The sequence below is a fragment of the Adiantum capillus-veneris genome, chromosome 20, assembly GCF_014529385.1.
Source record: "Adiantum capillus-veneris isolate H3 chromosome 20, ASM1452938v2, whole genome shotgun sequence".
NCBI classification, from domain to species: domain Eukaryota; kingdom Viridiplantae; phylum Streptophyta; class Polypodiopsida; order Polypodiales; family Pteridaceae; genus Adiantum; species Adiantum capillus-veneris.
The window spans coordinates 77580405-77598164 of record NC_140950.1 but is presented as its reverse complement, the minus strand read 5'-3'; the positions used below and the strand labels follow the sequence as shown (position 1 = coordinate 77598164).

The following is a 17760-nucleotide window of genomic DNA, read 5'->3' as shown; positions in this document are numbered from 1 at the left end:
GTGCTAGAATCCTGTGGATCCTTTGCCGCAATCTCCGTCGGTGCTGCGTGGCTCCCCTCCTCAGTCGTGGTCGTCTCGATCTCCGCAACTCTATAGCCCGGCGAATGAGAGTACCACTGGTGTGTGTATGGGTGGGAACCGAGCTCTGTGGTGGTGGTGGCCCCTCTGCCTCTGTGGTACTCGGACTAAAGAAATCTGAGATGCGTCTCTCGGACTGTCTCTATCTATGCCCTCTCAATAGAGAGTCTCTATGTCTCTGTATCTCAAGTAGAAATAATCCGAGACATCTCTTATCCTGATATCTCATGACTCTATCTAACAAGTCAAAACCATCTCTGAATAAGTAGTGAAAGCGTCCCCATATCTCATAGTAGACTGTGCAGTGACATATGTAGTGAAGCTCTGTCTCTGGCTCTACATGGCATAACTGACATATCCTACTGTCTGCTGGTATGCCTCTGAATCTACCTGTCTCAATCCCAAGCTCGTGTGAAGATGTGCGTATCTAGCCTATGGCACATCGTAACCCATGAGATAGATGTGTGTCCATGTAGCTGGGCCATGTGACAAATCCGTCTGTCGTGAGTTGGAGAAGATGATGCTCTATAGAAGCCCTCTTCGTACCCAACTCCCGCGATGGCTCTATCCATGTCCTCCTGGTATCAAGCTGGATAAGATCCTGCCGAATGAGTCTAGTAACCTCCTTCCGCGTAAGAGCCAAAGATGGTGCATCAAGAGAATACTGGAAAGGGGGCAACATGTCCATGCTAAAACCATGCCTCTGAAACCATGAGCTCATCTGTGCATACCAACATGATGTATCTCCCTGTAATGTCAACTGTCTGGACGACTCAAGAGCAAGCTTAGCATATCTGTCCCTGGTGGTGTCCCATAAGCTGTGTACAAATGATACTGATCTGATAAGTGCCTCAATCTCCATAGGTAGGGCAGCCAGCTCCGCTCGCATGATGTCATGTGGAACTGAGGCCTTGGCTCTAATCAGCCTAGAAATCATAGATACCAAGGGCCTATCCATATTACTCCATCCAACATTGTCAACAGATGGTCCCCAAACCTGGACCACGTAGTGCATAACTGAAGCGACTAAAGTGTCGAAGAGCAAGAGTTTTGTTCGAGGTTCCTGGAACTGAACCTGCGAACAAATCCTCTCTAAACCGCCTAGGGCTGCATAGGCACGAGTCAATCTAGTTTCTGTTGCCACTCTCAGTGTGAACCTCGGTCCACTAAAGACCACCCCAAGATATGTGTATGCATCAGTGTACTCCATACTGTCCTGACCATATGTGAATGTAGGTGCTGATCTCCTGACCCACTGTGGCGCGGTATTAAATACCATGACCTTGGTTTTACCAAGGTTAACAGACAATCTACTATCCCCTGCAAAACTATGCAATGCGTCCAAATGTCTCTGCATACCCTCTGGTGAGTCTGATATCCACACGATATCGTCAGCATACAATATAAGAGGGATCCATGTCCTTGCCAATTGAGCACCTCTATCTCCTCCTCTGTCAATATAATCAGAGACCTCATCAACATACATACCTGTTTCACTCTAATAGTGGAGTGAACTATGTTAGATATCCCTTCTAGGGTGCCTACATGACCCATCACTGAACTGTACAATGCCATAATCCCCCATATCAGCTTTGTGGGTACCCCCAATTCCATAAGTCGGCGCATCAATCTGGCCCTCGGTACTGTGTCAAAAGCTTTGCGGAAGTCCACAAAGCTACAATATATCCGTCTATCATGTGCTCGCCCTCCTCAATGATAGCTCTAAGTGTAAAGACATGATTCAGTGTGGAGAAACCCCTCCTGAAACCAGCCTGTCGAGAAGCCCGTATGTCCATAGTCTCTGCCCAACTGCTCAGCCTATGCTCAAGGATGGATGCATACAACCGTGCCAATGTGTGTCCTACCATGATAGTACGGTAATTCCCCGGCATTGCGGGGTCTCCTGTCTTGAAGATAGGTACAATAGTAGACAATCTCCAAGACTCAGGAAAGCCCTCACATATGACACGGTTGAACAACCGTGCAAGCATCTCTGCCAACAAGTCCCCAAAATGTATAATGTGCTCTGCTACCAAACCCTCATGAACCTGTGCCCGTCTAGTGTAAAGACATGATTCAGTGTGGAGAAACCCCTCCTGAAACCAGCCTGTCGAGAAGCCCGTATGTCCATAGTCTCTGCCCAACTGCTCAGCCTATGCTCAAGGATGGATGCATACAACCGTGCCAATGTGTGTCCTACCATGATAGTACGGTAATTCCCCGGCATTGCGGGGTCTCCTGTCTTGAAGATAGGTACAATAGTAGACAATCTCCAAGACTCAGGAAAGCCCTCACATATGACACGGTTGAACAACCGTGCAAGCATCTCTGCCAACAAGTCCCCAAAATGTATAATGTGCTCTGCTACCAAACCCTCATGAACCTGTGCCCGTCTAGTCTTCATCCTGTCAATGGCCTCCTTTACCATCTCAGTGGTAGAGAAGGTGCTCGTAGCCGGACATGACTGTGGTGGATCTAGTAGTGGTGGCTGTCCAGGTACAGTGTATAATGATGCTGCATACTGCCCCCATATCTCTGTAGAAGTAATCATTGGTGGGGGAGACTGCTAATGTAATAGATGCCAAGCCTCTCTTGAATCTCTACTAAGGAAGAGCTTATATAAATCCTGCTCCATCTGGACCAAGAAAGCTCGCTTCTTCCATCGTACTAGTTGTTGTGTAGCATACAAGACTGTCTATAGGTGATCACTCCCAATGCAAGCTCCCGCTCGATCTATCGACACTCCTCATCATACCAGTTGTTCTGAGGCATGTGCCCAGAACGACGTCTCTGACCAGGCTGAGTGTGTGGGTATGCCTCTGTCACTCCCCCATGTAATGTCACTGTCAGCATAGACGTGATCTCCTCCACTGTGTATACTGGCTCTGATGTGCATAAAAGTCTACATATCTCCTCTGCATAGACTGAGTCAATCTCTGATGTAAAAGTATAGCGTGGATGTCTGCCACCCCATGAGGCCTGAGATGTATTGTACTCAATGGAGACTAATAATGTCAAAAGTGCATGATCTACTGCTATCCCAACAAACCTGGGCCCCACTGTAAAATCCTGAATGTGTGAGATAAGACTCGGATGTGTCATTGATAGTCTACAGTACTGGCCCCATGTCTGTGTGGAAAACAAGTAAAACCTGTAGATGATGGGAAGGTCGGTAAGCCATTCAGTATGGCTAAACTGTGAGTAGTCATCATCTCCCTAAGGTATCTCCCATACTTTTTATGCACTCTGTCGTGTGAGCATCTCTCAAGCCCCATCTCCTCTCGCTCTAGCTCTCTGAGCATCTCCTCTGAGGTGTCATAGAAAACCGTCTGTGAACTGCCTGTACGAGCATTGAAATCCCCCAATAGTATAAGGTCTCCATCCCTGGAGAACTCCCAAATATCATCATCAAGTACAGAGTAACGAGACTGTCCTCTGGGTGAAGCATATACTGAAGTGCTGGGAGGAAAATAGCATGTGGCGATGTGAAAGAAACGTCCAGTCTCTGCCCTCAGCCTCACCCACATGTATCTGGCCTGATCATCTCTCCGAACTATGTGCAGTAGTGGCTCCTCTCTGAAAAGAACTGCTACACCTCCTGATCCTCTAGTCCCATGCTCAGATCTGGTGCATGTCCGGCAAGCTGTCTCCCATCTGTATCCTGATATATGCGGCATCAACTGTCCTGGAGCCTGATGAGTCTCTGAGTAGAAAGAGAGAGACAGACAGTATTCAGGCCATAGATGAATGAAAGAGACAGATAGCTCTTAGCACATACAATTACATAAGGAGATGGAGATTATGACAATGAAAGAGACAAATAGTGTAGAGGAAATCGGAGATTTTGACATTGAATGAGAGAGAAATAGAAATGGAGAGATGGGGAGGCGGACTTCCTCTCCTACACAGCCCTGGCCGTTCAATAGGCGCCACTGGCAGTTTTTATTTTATTAGTATTGCAGGTAATACACAGTGTTCACAGAGAGTGATGGTGCCCAGAAAGTGATGAAAAGGCCTATATAACTGCCATTTCAGCCCATTAAAATGTGTGCAAGACTGAGATATTGCGACATTTGTCTGCTCTTGCTATGTTGGGAGTGTATGTGTCCACTTTCGATGCATGCACTGCCAGTGTGTCCTCTTTCCATACAAGCACTGCCTGTGTGTGTCCACTTTCCACACATCATTACATGCACTCTGTGTGTCCACTTTCCTTGCATACACTACCTGTGTCCACTTTCCGTGCATGTGCTGCCAATGTGTCCACTTTCCATGCACGGGTTGCCAATGTGTCCTGCTGCTATTTTTGGATCACCACTTCACCCACCTGCTACTTTTTGATCGTCGAGTCGTCCACCTGCTATTCTTGGGCAGCCAAATCAGCCACCCGCTGTGTTTGGGTCACCGAATAAGCACCTGCTATTTTTGGACAACTGAATCAGGCACCTCCTATTTTTGGACTCCCAAATCAGCCACCTGCTATGTTTGGGCAACCAAATCGGCCACTGTTCCTTTTGTCAGCACATTGCGTGTTGTTCTACTATTTTTGGATTGCCAAAGCAGCCACCTGCTACTTTCAGGTCATCGAGTCCACTAGCTGCTATTTTTGGTCAGCAAGCTCCTCTCTAACAGGCGCATGTAAACAGAGCTCCTCAAATAAAGTTTGCTCAGTCAGCAATTTGTGACAGCTAGAGTGGGGCTTCAATGCTTTTGACTCCTTTGGGGGTCACCACCTCAGAACCCCAAAGCTTCAAACAACTGCCAAAAACACATCATCCTCGGCCCCTTAGAGGGCCATCAAATTGCCCTATTCTATGCCATAGATGCCAAGAATATGGTCACTACAAGGGCAAATGTCTACTTCCAGAAGAATCTCCACCATGCATAGTTACCCGGAACGGAAAATCGGAACGGGGAACGGGGAACGACAACATGCATGAAATCCCATTCCCTGTTTCGAATACTCACGTCTGAAACACGGAACGAGAATCCGGAACGGGAAATTGGGATGGGAACGGGGAACGGAGACCTGAAAATAGCCATTCCGTGTTACTATGCCACCATGTCGTCTTTTCCCTGATTCTAAGGAACACAACACAAGGGATTGTCCCAAAGATCGGCCCTCCAGATTCACAAACCCACCCACAAGAGAGATTAGCTTCCTTTTCAACATGATATCTGTTGGCGAGCTGTGCCAGCAATCTTCGCCATCTGCACGTGTTCGGCTCAAACTGTTCAAAATTGATGCCCTTGCAGTATTTTATCACTCTATCGAGAGGCCAGTCTTAATGGGGGGCACCTCCCTTCAACCCACTACCAATTATATGTTCCACCACACATCAACCCCTTTGATAGATTATAGAAGTCCCCTCTTGACAGTTTCTATCCGAGGCAAACAATTTGTAGGTGTCAACTGACCTGCTTCTTTTAGAATTACCCTTGCCAAATGTCCATTAGGCATTGTGAAAGAAGTCTCCTGCAGGTACAGAACTTCACTTTCAAATTAGATTTGTAGTGGTACGTCTCTCACAAGCAGCTCATGGTTTTCCGCTTCTTACTGGCTGGCCTTGGCTAACACATGAAAAGGCATTGTATAATTGGGGAAACGATGCTATGTGAATTTCTACCCTAGGATGTCTTGAATCCCTTTCATTGTACCTTCTTACCATGTAACCTTTGCCTGCCAATGACTCTATCCCCTCTCCTGCATCCAGCCCTACTCGATCCCCAAAATGGCACCCAAACCAAGACCCTTCGGATGAAGCCGAGAAATGGATCGAGGTGGCTAAGAAAGGAAAAGGCAAGGAGATAACGTCCACGTCCACGTCCATTTCTCGGCTTCGGATGAAGCCGAGAAATGGATCGAGGTGGCTAAGAAAGGAAAAGGCAAGGAGATAACGTCCACGTCCACACCCACTATCATTAATCAAACACTAGGAGCAAAGAAGACGTGCGCGCGCTTTACATGTGAGAATTTTGCGGTCTTAAAGACAAAGGCAATGTGGACAAAGAGGTAAAAGAACTCATGGCCTTGATGGGGGTTCATGAGCCGACGCACACAAGAGCCTGGAGAGTAGGCAACATAAAGAAAAATGGAAGCAGTGGAGAAACCTCAAAAGAAAGGGCACTCATCCTCCGTTTTCCCTCCATGGAAGGGAATAAGTCCTTCTTGAAGAAAAGACCAATTCTTAAAGAGACGGGCATCTTTCTCGGGGATGATCTTACTCTCTCGCAGATTGCTCATATGCAGGAAGTAATGCCGGAGATTAGAGCGGCAAGGGGAAAAGGCAAGATTGCCTTTTGCCGAGATGGAAGAGTGGTAATACTAGAGCGACGCTCCACATGACGGTGCGAGACTTATGGGACCACACTCAAAGTGGCTGCCTGGAACTGTAATGGATCTATGCGTCTTGATGTGGGTGCTTTTGAGGATAGTTTTACTGGAAGAGACATCATCTTTTACTCTGAGACACACAAGGGCCCTGGGCAATCCATGCCTCACATCAATGGATACAGGTGGGAGACAGCTTACAGACAGGAGACACGCTCAGAGCACAGAGGGCGGGGCTCGGGGGGGTGGCAGTGTTATTTAGAGAGGATTTGCAGCCATTGATTCATATAGCCCGTAGGGATGAGCAAGCCAGGTACATGTGGGTGAGATTGAAAGCAGAGACAGGCAGGTATCTCTACATTGCTATTCGCTACTTTCCCCCGAGTACATCAATCTATGCATCACCCAGAGGACAATCCCCTTTTTCTATCTTGGATGATGACATATGGGAGTTCTCTAAAGATGGTCACATAATCATTCTAGGGGACTTCAATGCTAGGACTGCCCATCACCAGACAGTGTTTTATGATACTTCAGAGGACATGCTGAGAGAGCTAGATGTTGTAGAGACGGGCCTGTCCAGACTATCAAACGATGTGGAATATACTGAGAATGGGCGACACCTGATAGACATGGGCACCGCAGATGGACTGGCCATCTTGAATGGCCTACAGAAGTTTCCTGCTGCGGGAGGTTTCACATGCTTCCCACACAGACATGGAGCCAGCATAGTGGACTTTGTCATGGCACAGCCGAATCTCATCTCTAGTATCCAGGATCTCACAGTTGGGCCTAGACCGCTCGGGGTGGCAGTGGATCATGCTCTTGTGTCGATGACCATCTCCTTCCAGTTCAGTGTAGCACACAGGCCACGGGTAGCAGCCCCTACTCCCTACACCTTCACGCAAGAGACGGATTCTGTATAAATAGACGGGATCTACAAACGCCTATGCACTGAGGAACCGGGGCAACCTCTGGAGGAGTTTACTACTATACTAACACAGACATTACATGATGAAGCAGCAGAGGCATACCCACACACCCAGCCTGAGTAGAGACGCCGATCAGGGAGCATGCCTCAGAACAGCTGGTACGATGAGGAGTGCCGCCAAACTAGAGCTAGACTTCAGAGGGAGGTGCTTTTGGGGGACGTCACTCACAGACAGTCACAGATTGACTTCCTACGCCCGGTGCGGCGAAAGAAGAGGGCATTTTTGGCTCGACTTGAGCAAGATCTATACCAGCTATTCTTGAGTCAGGACTCGCGTGAGGCGTGGCAGCTCTTTCATGAGCAGTCGCCCGCCCCCTGTTGTTACCTCCACGGAGACCTGGGGTAAGTATGCATCATCTTTGTACACAGTACCTGGACAGCCGCCCCTTCCCGATCCCCCCGATCCATGCCCACACACATGTGCTTTTTTCACCGCTGAGATGGTGAAGAAAGCCATTGACAGGATGAGGACTGGGAGAGCATATGATCATGATGGCTTAGCCGCTGAGCATTTCATGCATGCCAAAGACCTACTAGCAGAGCTTATAGCAGTTATGTTTAACTGTGCCATGTGTGAGGGCCTACCGGACACTTGGAGCCTATCTACGATCATACCTATCTTCAAGTTAGGAGACCCCATGGAGCCTGGGAACTATCGCACTATCATGATTGGACACACACTGGCACGGTTGTATGCATCCATTCTTGAGCAACAGTGAGTAGATGGGTAGAGAGGGAAGGAATGCGTGCAGCTGGGCAGGCAGGGTTCAGGAGAGGCTTCTCTACTCTTGACCATATCTTGACACTCAGGGCCATCATTGAGGAGGGCAGATCTCATGGGAGACGGATCTATTGTAGCTTTGTGGACTTTCGCGAAGCCTTTGACACGGTACCCAGAGCTAGATTGATGCGCAGATTACAGGAGATGGGAGTACCCACAGAGCTCATTTGGGGGATCATGGCATTGTACAGATCAGTAGTAGGGCATGTACGCACCCCTAAGGGACTATCTACACCAGTTCACTGTACTATTGGGGTGAAGCAGGGCTGCCCGCTCTCTCCTACTCTATTCGGTATGTATGTGGATGAGGTTTCTGACTACATTGAGAGCGATGGTGATAGAGGTGCACAATTGGCAGGGACATGGATTCCACTTTTGTTATATGTTGATGATATTGTGTTGATCTCCGAATCTCCGGAGGGGATGCAACGTCAATTGGATGCTTTGCATAGGTTTGCCCATGAAAGTGGTTTGTCTGTCAACCTTGGTAAAACCAAGGTTATGGTGTTTAATACCACCCCACAGTGGATCAGGAGGTCAACACCTACATTCACATACGGCCAGGAGACTGTGGAGTACACAGATGCTTACACTTACCTTGGAGTGGTTTTTAGCGGACCTGCATTCTCACTCAGAAGAGCAGCAAAGACCAGATTTACTACAGCCCATGCAGCATTGGGTAGATTGGAGAGGATGTGTTCACAGGTTCAGTTTCAGGAGCCTCGGAAGAAGCTCTGGCTCTTTGACACTTTAGTGGCTTCTGCATTACTCTATGGAGCTGAGATATGGGGACCTTCATTGGATCACCACGGGAGGCCGGGTCGCACTGATGGATGGGGAAACATGGAGAAACCTCTCGTCTCTATGATCTCGCGGCTCATTAGAGCCAAGGCATCAGTACCAAGGGCCATTATCCGAGCAGAGCTAGCAGACCCCCCACTAGTGGTTGAGGCGCTCACCAGATCAGTCTCCATACACCGCACATGGGAACTTCCTAGAGACAGAAATGCTCACATTGCACTTGAGTCCTCTCGACAGTTAGCCATGCAACGAGATACAGCATGCTGGTATGGGGAGATGACATCATGGTTTCAGGCGCATGAGTTCAGCATAGACAGGTTACCACCCTTCCAATACTCGTTGGATGCACCATCTCTCACTCTTACACAGTCCGAGATCACCAGGCTCATCCGCCAAGACCTGACCCAGCTAGACACCAGGAGGACATGGATACAGCCAACACAGGAATTGGGCACGAAGATGGCTTTCTACAAAGACCATCTTCTCCAGCTTACGGAGGATGGTTTTGTGACGAGACCCAGATACATGGACACCCACTTGTCTCATGGGATATGATGTGCTATTGGCCAGTTACGCACATCTTCTCACCAGCTACGGAGTGAGACTGGGAGATACAGCAGAGTACCAGCAGAGGCCAGGACATGCCCCTTGTGTGACATGGATCCTCAGACGGAGTTGCACTACACATGCCGCTGCCCCGTTCTACGAGATACGAGGCCGCTTCCATTGCTTGTTCAGAGAGGGTTTTGGACCACTCTCCAGAGTCAAGGGATACGAGGATCAGAGGTGCCTGGGTTTGTTCTTGCTCGAGCTGCGCAGACACAGAGACAGCCTGATGAGTGGCGAGGCTAGCCAGTCTCAGAGACGGATCACAGACTTCTTCAGAGCAGACATGGGACAGCCGCAGGAGCCAGTCCCACAGCAGAGCTCCCTTTCGTCTCACACCAGAGGCACACTGATCGACCGAGCGATTGAGCTGGGGAAATCCAGGCGCCCACAGCTGCAGAGGACTACACAGCATCGACGGAGGCTACATCAGAAGATTCGGAGCACTTTGGCCAGGCATGCACGACGCCCGGTCAGACTGCTGACCATGGAGGAGATTGATGAGATCCGCCAACGACCGATGCTAGATCTCCTATGATTTAGCTATCCCAGCAAGACGCCCATTTTGCTTAGTTCACATCGACCAGTCTAGGACCCCATAGTATATATCTTTCTTTTGTTATGTTGTTATTTTGTTACTCTAACTTCGTATCAGACCCACCACATTGTAACTTTCTGGTCTCATAGGTCACTTTGGCCTTTTGAAGACGTTAATATAACATTTCATTTCATTTCATTTCTCCCATCCCAGTAGACCCATACTCACTTCAGTCACAAGGTCCTCTCATAGTTGGGGCTGAGCCCAGTCCGGAATCTATTCCCAGCGAAATCCCCCCACGCCCTCCCTCCCTTGGTCCACCCCCATGGTCTACCCCTTCCTTCACCAGCACTTGCAGCTTTTGTGGATGGTCCTGTGGTGCTACTGTAGCAGCTTTTAGCATAAAGATGTCCCAAAAGTTTGTCTTAGTGTTCCATGTTGTGGAAAACAATAACACTCTTCTTGCGCTCTTGGAATGCAAAAATGTATTTCCCCTGATGTGCAAAAAAGACTTAGAAATGTACAAAGGTGGTTATTCTTGATGCACAATAGTTTTTTTCACAAGACTTTCGACTTTCATATTATGGCAACTCATCAGCATGCTGCTAGCCAGTGTTTTGTACCAGGGTCCTTACTGTGTATTACAGTTCGGTTGCTCATTTTTCTGTCTATCATGCAGTCTCCATTCCTATTGCTGGTTATACTGTTATAGTTCAGTCCATGTGGTCATCATTTTAGTTATCACACTTGAGTTCACTTCTGTGACTGAGCCTTCAAGCATACTGCTCCAAGGGTACCCACCACGCACCCAAGCACCAGTAAAGATTTGTTTGCTACACCTTTAATTAGGCCCTTGTGTTAGCTTCTATTTGGGCATTAATTAGTCTTTAATTTGCCCACATTACAATCTAATTTTTCTCGACTTTGCATCAATAATTGCAGGACTTCTTGCCATTTCTAGCTCATACTTGTGTGTGGAAAGAGTTACCTGTCAAGAGCTTTTGCTTGAGTAAAAGATTGCTTTATTTGTGATTAATTTCAGCTCCCTACACACTTGAAAATTCAAAATGTGTGCGCGTAAGAGCACTCCTTCATGCTCACGAACAAGAGGCTTGCACAATTGGAGAAGGACATGAAAGAATGGTGGATGGAGAGAGAGATATGGAGCGAGGAGAAAGCCACCTTCATCAAGCTATGGAACGAAGAGAAGGAGGACATGAGAGCGGAAATCCAAAATCTCAAAGAGGAGAAGGAGAGAAGGGAACGGCAGAACGAGAAGGAGAGGGAGAGATGGAGGAAAGAGCAAGAAGAGATGAAGGCACAAATCGATCTCCTTCATGCTTCCATCACATCCCTCACCCCCGAGGAAGGAGAGATTAAAGAGGAGGCTACGGAAGCCCTCAAGGAGGAGATCACCAAAGCCCTCACCGCAAGCATTGAGGACAAATTAGAGGCCACCAAAGAAGGATGGGTCGAAGTGGTCAAAAAGAATATCAAGAAGGTAGCAAGAGAGGAAGCCCAAAAAGATGAGGTACTCATCGTACACAACCATCGAGGAGGAGAAGATGCGACAAGCTCGCCGTCTCAATGTGCGAGTGACCGGCATCAAAGAAGAAGAAAGGTCTACACCCGAGAGCGATGAGAAAGCTTTATGCAAGAAAGTGGGATACAAGGAAGAAGAGATCCCTTTCTCCAAAGTTTGGAGAGCCGGCAAAGATCCAAAGAAGAGAGCTCTCATCCTCCAATTCGCCTCCGAGGAGTCTCGAACTTCTTTCCTCCGAAAGAGGGTCATCTTGAGAGGGCTAAAAGGCCCCCCGATTTATCTTGATGATGACCTCACAAAGATGCAACAAGATCACCATTGCGCGTGCATGCCTAGAGTCCACCAAGCCCGCAAAGAAGGGAAGAAGGCAGTATATCGAGATGGTAGGGTTATCATTGATGGCAAGACCATCGCATAGGGACTCGCGGCCTGTGGGACACACGAGGAGATTCATGTCACGGTTTGGAATTGCAATGGAGACCTATGGACACACCCAGAGAGACTTGAGGAGGTGATGAGAGGTCGAGACATCATTCTACTTACAGAGACACACGAGAGCCCAGAGAGAGGGTTACCACGGATACATCGATTCCAGTGGGAGTCTCTACATCGGGGATGTATGCGCCAGCACACCACTCGCGGCTCAGGAGGAGTGGCCATACTCTTTAGACAGGGGCTTCACAGCAAACTACAGATTGTTGCCCGGGACCCACAGGCCCGCTACATGTGGATTCGCCTCGAGCTCTCACGAGACAGGATCGTCTACATTGCCCTTTGCTACTTTGCTCCCACAGGCTCCAGATTCGCCCCTATTGAGCAGGAGTCACCGTACGCATGCCTCACGGAGGAGATTATGGAGTACTCCACACTGGGTGAAGTCTTCCTTATGGGAGACTTCAATGCTCGTACGCGCAGTGAGCAGTGTGAGGCATATGACCACGAGGACCCAGAGGCACTACACACTCTAGATGAGGAGGCTACTATGAGAGATACAGCAGACAGAGCTCCAGTCACAGCCTACGGACGACATCTGCTTCGACTTGGCTCCCAGCACCGTCTCGTTATTTATAACGGGATGGTCCAGTGGCCCACCTCAGGGGGCCTGACTTGTATGCCACATGGAGTTACAGAGGGAGGGGGGAGTACAGTCGACTATATTCTGGGACCCAGGGAGGCTACACACCTTATCACATCCTTCACCATTCCACCCATACCCATCGGAGCCGACCACACATACCTCTCTTTCTCCATCACCGGAGATACCATCCCACACAGCTCCACAGCACACACTCCACACACCACCATCCATTTCACACATGAGCTAGCCTCTCTTTACTCGGCCGAGGTCGAGCATGGCCTATGCCTCCTCCACCCATCCACACCACTCTCAGTTCTCACATCACATATCTCTTCCGTTCTCCACACTTCAGCTATTAGCTCTTTTCCACACACCACTCACACAGGACGCACTCCCCCCCCCCCGGGACTATGCCTCAGAACCGCTGGTATGATGATGAGTGCAGAGAGCTATACCGACGCCTCCGTGCACGGCGAGCCTTAAGAGAGATCACAGAGAGAGAGGCCAGACGGCATATGAAGACGCTGACACGCCAAAAGCGGCGAGCATTCGAAGAGGCACAGGAGCTTGAGCTATACCGCCTATTCATGAGCATGGATAGCGCGACGGCATAGCGCACCCTGCGCGAGCCACGTCCGACTACAGCTATTGAGGATCCACAGATATGGCATGATTATGCAGAGCGACTTTATAAGGTGCCAGGGCAGCCTCCTATCCCACAGCCACACGAGCCACGCCCCACGTGCTCCTCCTTCTTTACAGCAGAGATGGTAGAGAGGGCCATTCGCCGCATGCAGCACAGACGATCAGCTGACCATACTGGATTACAGAGTGAGCACATCATTTATGCGGCCTCCACTATAGCCCCGTTGATTGCACATGTCTTCAACCGGGCTATAGGGGAGGGCTTCCTAGAGGAGTGGACACAGCACACCATAGTGCCTATCCAAAAATCTGGCGACACCCTGGACCCAGGGAACTACAGGACTATCATGATTGGCCACATGATGGCCAAGCTATATGGAGCAGTACTTGAGGCACAGCTCAGCTGCTACGCAGAGACCGAGGGTTTACGAGCTCCAGGCCAGGCAGGTTTCAGACGAGCTTTCTCCACCACTGATCACATCTTCGTTCTGCGCTGCCTCATTGATGGGGCAAAGGCGCGGAAGAAGAGGCTTTACTGCTGCTTTGTGGATTTCCGCAAGGCCTTTGACACAGTCCCACGCGAGAGACTCTTCCAGCGCCTTCATAGCATTGGGGTACCAACAGAGATGATTTGGGCCATATATGCTCTCTACGAGAGGGTGACGGGTCGAGTTCGTTGCCCAGGCGGTTTTTCAGAGACCATTGCTAGCACCATTGGTGTTAAGCAAGGATGCCCACTCTCCCCGACACTCTTTGGGCTCTACATCGACTACATACTGCGAGCACGAGGAGAGGGGAGCGACTTGGCAGGTACTCCGGTCCACATCATGTTATATGCTGATGATATTGTGTTGATTTCAGAGTCACCCGAGGGCTTGCAACGCCATCTTGAGGCCTTGGACGAATTCAGCACACACAGGGGATTGACTGTGAACCTTGGCAAAACCAAGGTTATGATCTTTCACACATCCAGTGCAGTGAGGAGCGCTGCCACCTTCACAGCAGCAGGAGGACAGGTTGATGTAGTCACCTCCTATGTCTACCTTGGCATCACATTCACCAGCCTACCAGGACCCTTCACTATGAGGCAGGCTGCTGCTGACAGGCTCACCCGAGGATATGCAGCTCTGACCATGCTAGAGCGGAGATGCCACCAGGCACACTTTCAGGAGCCCCGCACGAAGGGTGGGCTTTTCGACACCTTAGTCACCCCGGCCTTGATGTACTCGGCGGCAGTATGGGCACCATGATTGACAGCTGCCCAGTGGACACAGCTTGAGAGGCCACAGGTATGTATGATCTCACGCTTGCTCCGCAGCAAGAAGACAGTGCCACATGACATTATTAGAGCCGAGCTCGCCACACCACCTATGGTTGTAGAGCTTCATCCAGAGGATGAGAGAGCTACCTCCTGACAGACTTACTCGTAGAGCATTTGAGGCAGCTATACAGCTATCAGAGAGTGGGCATGAGAGAGCATGGTACTCACAGGTCAGAGCATGGTTTGAGGGACACGGTCTTGACATGGAGAGCCTACCACCATTCCAGTACGACCCCCACTCACCATATGTTCACCTCTCTCGCAGTGAGAGGAACTTGGTATTGAGACAGGATCTGTGGCAGCTATACACTAGGAGAGTCTGGGAGTCACCTGGCTTGGGGACAAGGATGTCAGATTACAGAGACCAGTTTCTCACCATATTGTCTGGGGGGTTCATACAGAGACCACGCTATATGGACACATATATGCCACATAGCTCACGGGTGGCGATTGGTCAGCTGAGAGTGGCTTCACACAGGTTAGAGATTGAGATCGGGAGACATACTGGTGTTCCCAGGGAGGAGCGAGTCTGCAGAGCCTGCACAGAGGAGGTGGAGAGTGAGGAGCACTTTGTATGTAGATGCAGAGCATACACTGAGATCAGAGGCAGGTATGAGGCCTTATTCAGAGGACAGCCCACTCTCCGAGAGATCATGGACTCTCGAGATCAGAGACAGCTCGGACGTTTCTTACTAGAGATACAGAGCCATCGGGACACACTACTATAGCCACACACAGCTACACAGACAGAGGGGAGACAGTCGCAGCTCACAGACTTCTTTCAGAGGATTGCCGCCCCTCCCTCACCAGACACTCAGAGGGGAGTGACACTCCCACAGGTGGAGGTGAGCCGAGCTAGACGACGACCACGAGTCACAGGCTACAGGGGCGCGAGCTCCCACCACCGACAGATCGAGGAGATCCGAGCCCGGGAGCGCTGTGTCACTAAGGAGCGAGTGGCTCAGATGAGGGCCGACCCGACAGCTTTCATCCGGGTAGCCTTGGCACCAGACCCGCCCATGTACCACATCTTACATCCCCCCATTACTACAGGATGGAGCTAGATAGCTTGATGCATTCTCATGATTGTAGTACCTTGAGCATATAGACATGCATATACCCCTAGAGATAGAGCTCCATCCCTCCTCAGATACTCCACTACCTACATTCAGTTCAGTTTTGTATCAGTTTTGTTTCATTTGTCTTTCCGATAGACGGATGACATACACACCATGTACATTTGATTTGTCTCATAGGCCGATTTCGGCCTGACATAGACGTTAAAAATCTTTCTTTCTTTCTTTCTTTCTCACCTTCTGCTCTTCCATAATCTCACACTTTTTCACATCTGGGCACCATTTTGCTCCTTGCAACCGTTTCACAGCTGTTTTCACTCATTCCCACACCTGGTCTCTCACTCTCTCACCATCGCCCCCCTTTCCCTTCTAATACCTGCCATCTCCTCTTCTCCTGCCTGGTGTGCAGGGAGATGTGTCCAAGATTCGCTGGCCTTCTACATGATTGGAGCCAAGGACAGCCCCTCCTAAGAAGAGGGCAAGTTGACTGGCTTCCCAAACATTGTATGCACCTTGTGAGAGAGAGACTCGGTCCACTAAAGAGAAGTGTTAATTGCTGTCCAAATTCTAGAGAGACTCACTCCATCAAAAAAATCATGACCTTGATTACCATGCTTTAGGGTGATTGCAACTTCTTGCAAAACCTTTTCACAAAAAAGGAGTTGGGAGCAACCTACACACGAGCTTATAAGGAAAAGAAGCACTTTAAAGCCAACATCGTGTGCAAGGGAAATCTTCAAAGGGCATGCACAACAAAAACGATCAAAGCAGACAAGACTTGTAATTGCTGTGGTCAAAATATCCTCTTTCAGAGACAGTGTCCCCAATGGTGGCAATCAGTTTATGTATATCATGATGCAGTGGGACCTGTCAAGAACCAATGTGTGCATGTAGCCAATACTTTAACGGTCAAGCAGTCATTATCATTTCAACTACATAATCACTCAATTATAAGGACAGTCTCAGGATGCATATCTTCCATCCTCTGAAAAGATGGTACAGCAGCAGCTGACATTCCACCTGATTGGATCCTTTCCCCCTCTTAACAATGAGAAAAAGCAAATTTCAGCAACTTCATGAGTCTCTGTTTAACAAGTGACCATCTAGCCAGACCATTGACTACATATCAAGATTCCAAAGAACTTCATTAGCTTCAATTGAAGTAATAAGAAACACAAACAGGAAAAAGATCGGTAGCTTCAAAAAACTAAGATGAACAAGAGACAAATTACTTCTCGCATAGTACATACTCCTGGAGTGAACTTTACCATAGCTTTAAACTTGTATCAGATTGAGAGCTGGAAAGAGGATGTCCTATGGCATCGAGCAGCACATCAATCCCACCAAGGCTCCGAAAATGATTCTGTGCACGCAAGTTTCCCAATAAAGCAGCCCTCATTGTTGTGAGAGTCAACTGTTGCAAAGACCTGTTCGATGGATAGCCTGACACCCGCAACGTCCGCTGGATCCTCAAGAGCTCTAAAATGTTTAAAAGCAAAAGATATTATGGATTCCTCTATTGAAGATGGCAACTTACTTTAAAATTCACCCAGAGCCTACAAGCCTTTCAACATGCTTCATCAACAGAACTCACCAACAAACCAATTCAAACCCCCTGTCTCCATCAGCGGTACTGTCCCTTCTTTTCTTGAAACTGTTAAGCGGTCCTCCAAACTCTCTAAACTTGATTGTTCTAGGGATTCATGTTCCAAGTAAGTCTTGGCGAAAGCAGTCGTAGCTTCTCCCTCAATAAAATGTGATATAGCTTCAATGAGATGTGCAAGAAGGCCTTGTGAGGAAGTTAAGAGCCTTCCAACTGACGAAAACTCTGTTTTCTCACTGTTGATGGAACCGACGACACATTTCATGTGGATCACAATAGCTGGGGGTATTAACAAACAGAACAATAACATTATACACAAACTTCAGAAATTTCAATTCTTGATGGAGTAAAAACACCGTACTCAATTA

At 48.8% G+C, this 17760-nt stretch overlaps 1 protein-coding gene across 3 annotated transcripts in view; it reads right to left on the bottom strand.

The window, feature by feature from the left end:
• The window catches only part of LOC147432788 (binding protein), a 252004-nt gene that overhangs the window by 189986 nt on the left and 44258 nt on the right, over positions 1 to 17760 (bottom strand). For all 3 annotated transcript variants that reach the window (XM_086492599.1, XM_086492600.1, XM_086492601.1), the window contains 2 exons: positions 17384 to 17671; positions 17058 to 17268 (listed from right to left, as the gene is read on the bottom strand). In XM_086492599.1, coding sequence (XP_086348725.1) covers positions 17058 to 17268; positions 17384 to 17671 — 499 coding nt within the window. The remainder of the gene's footprint in view (positions 1 to 17057; positions 17269 to 17383; positions 17672 to 17760) is intronic.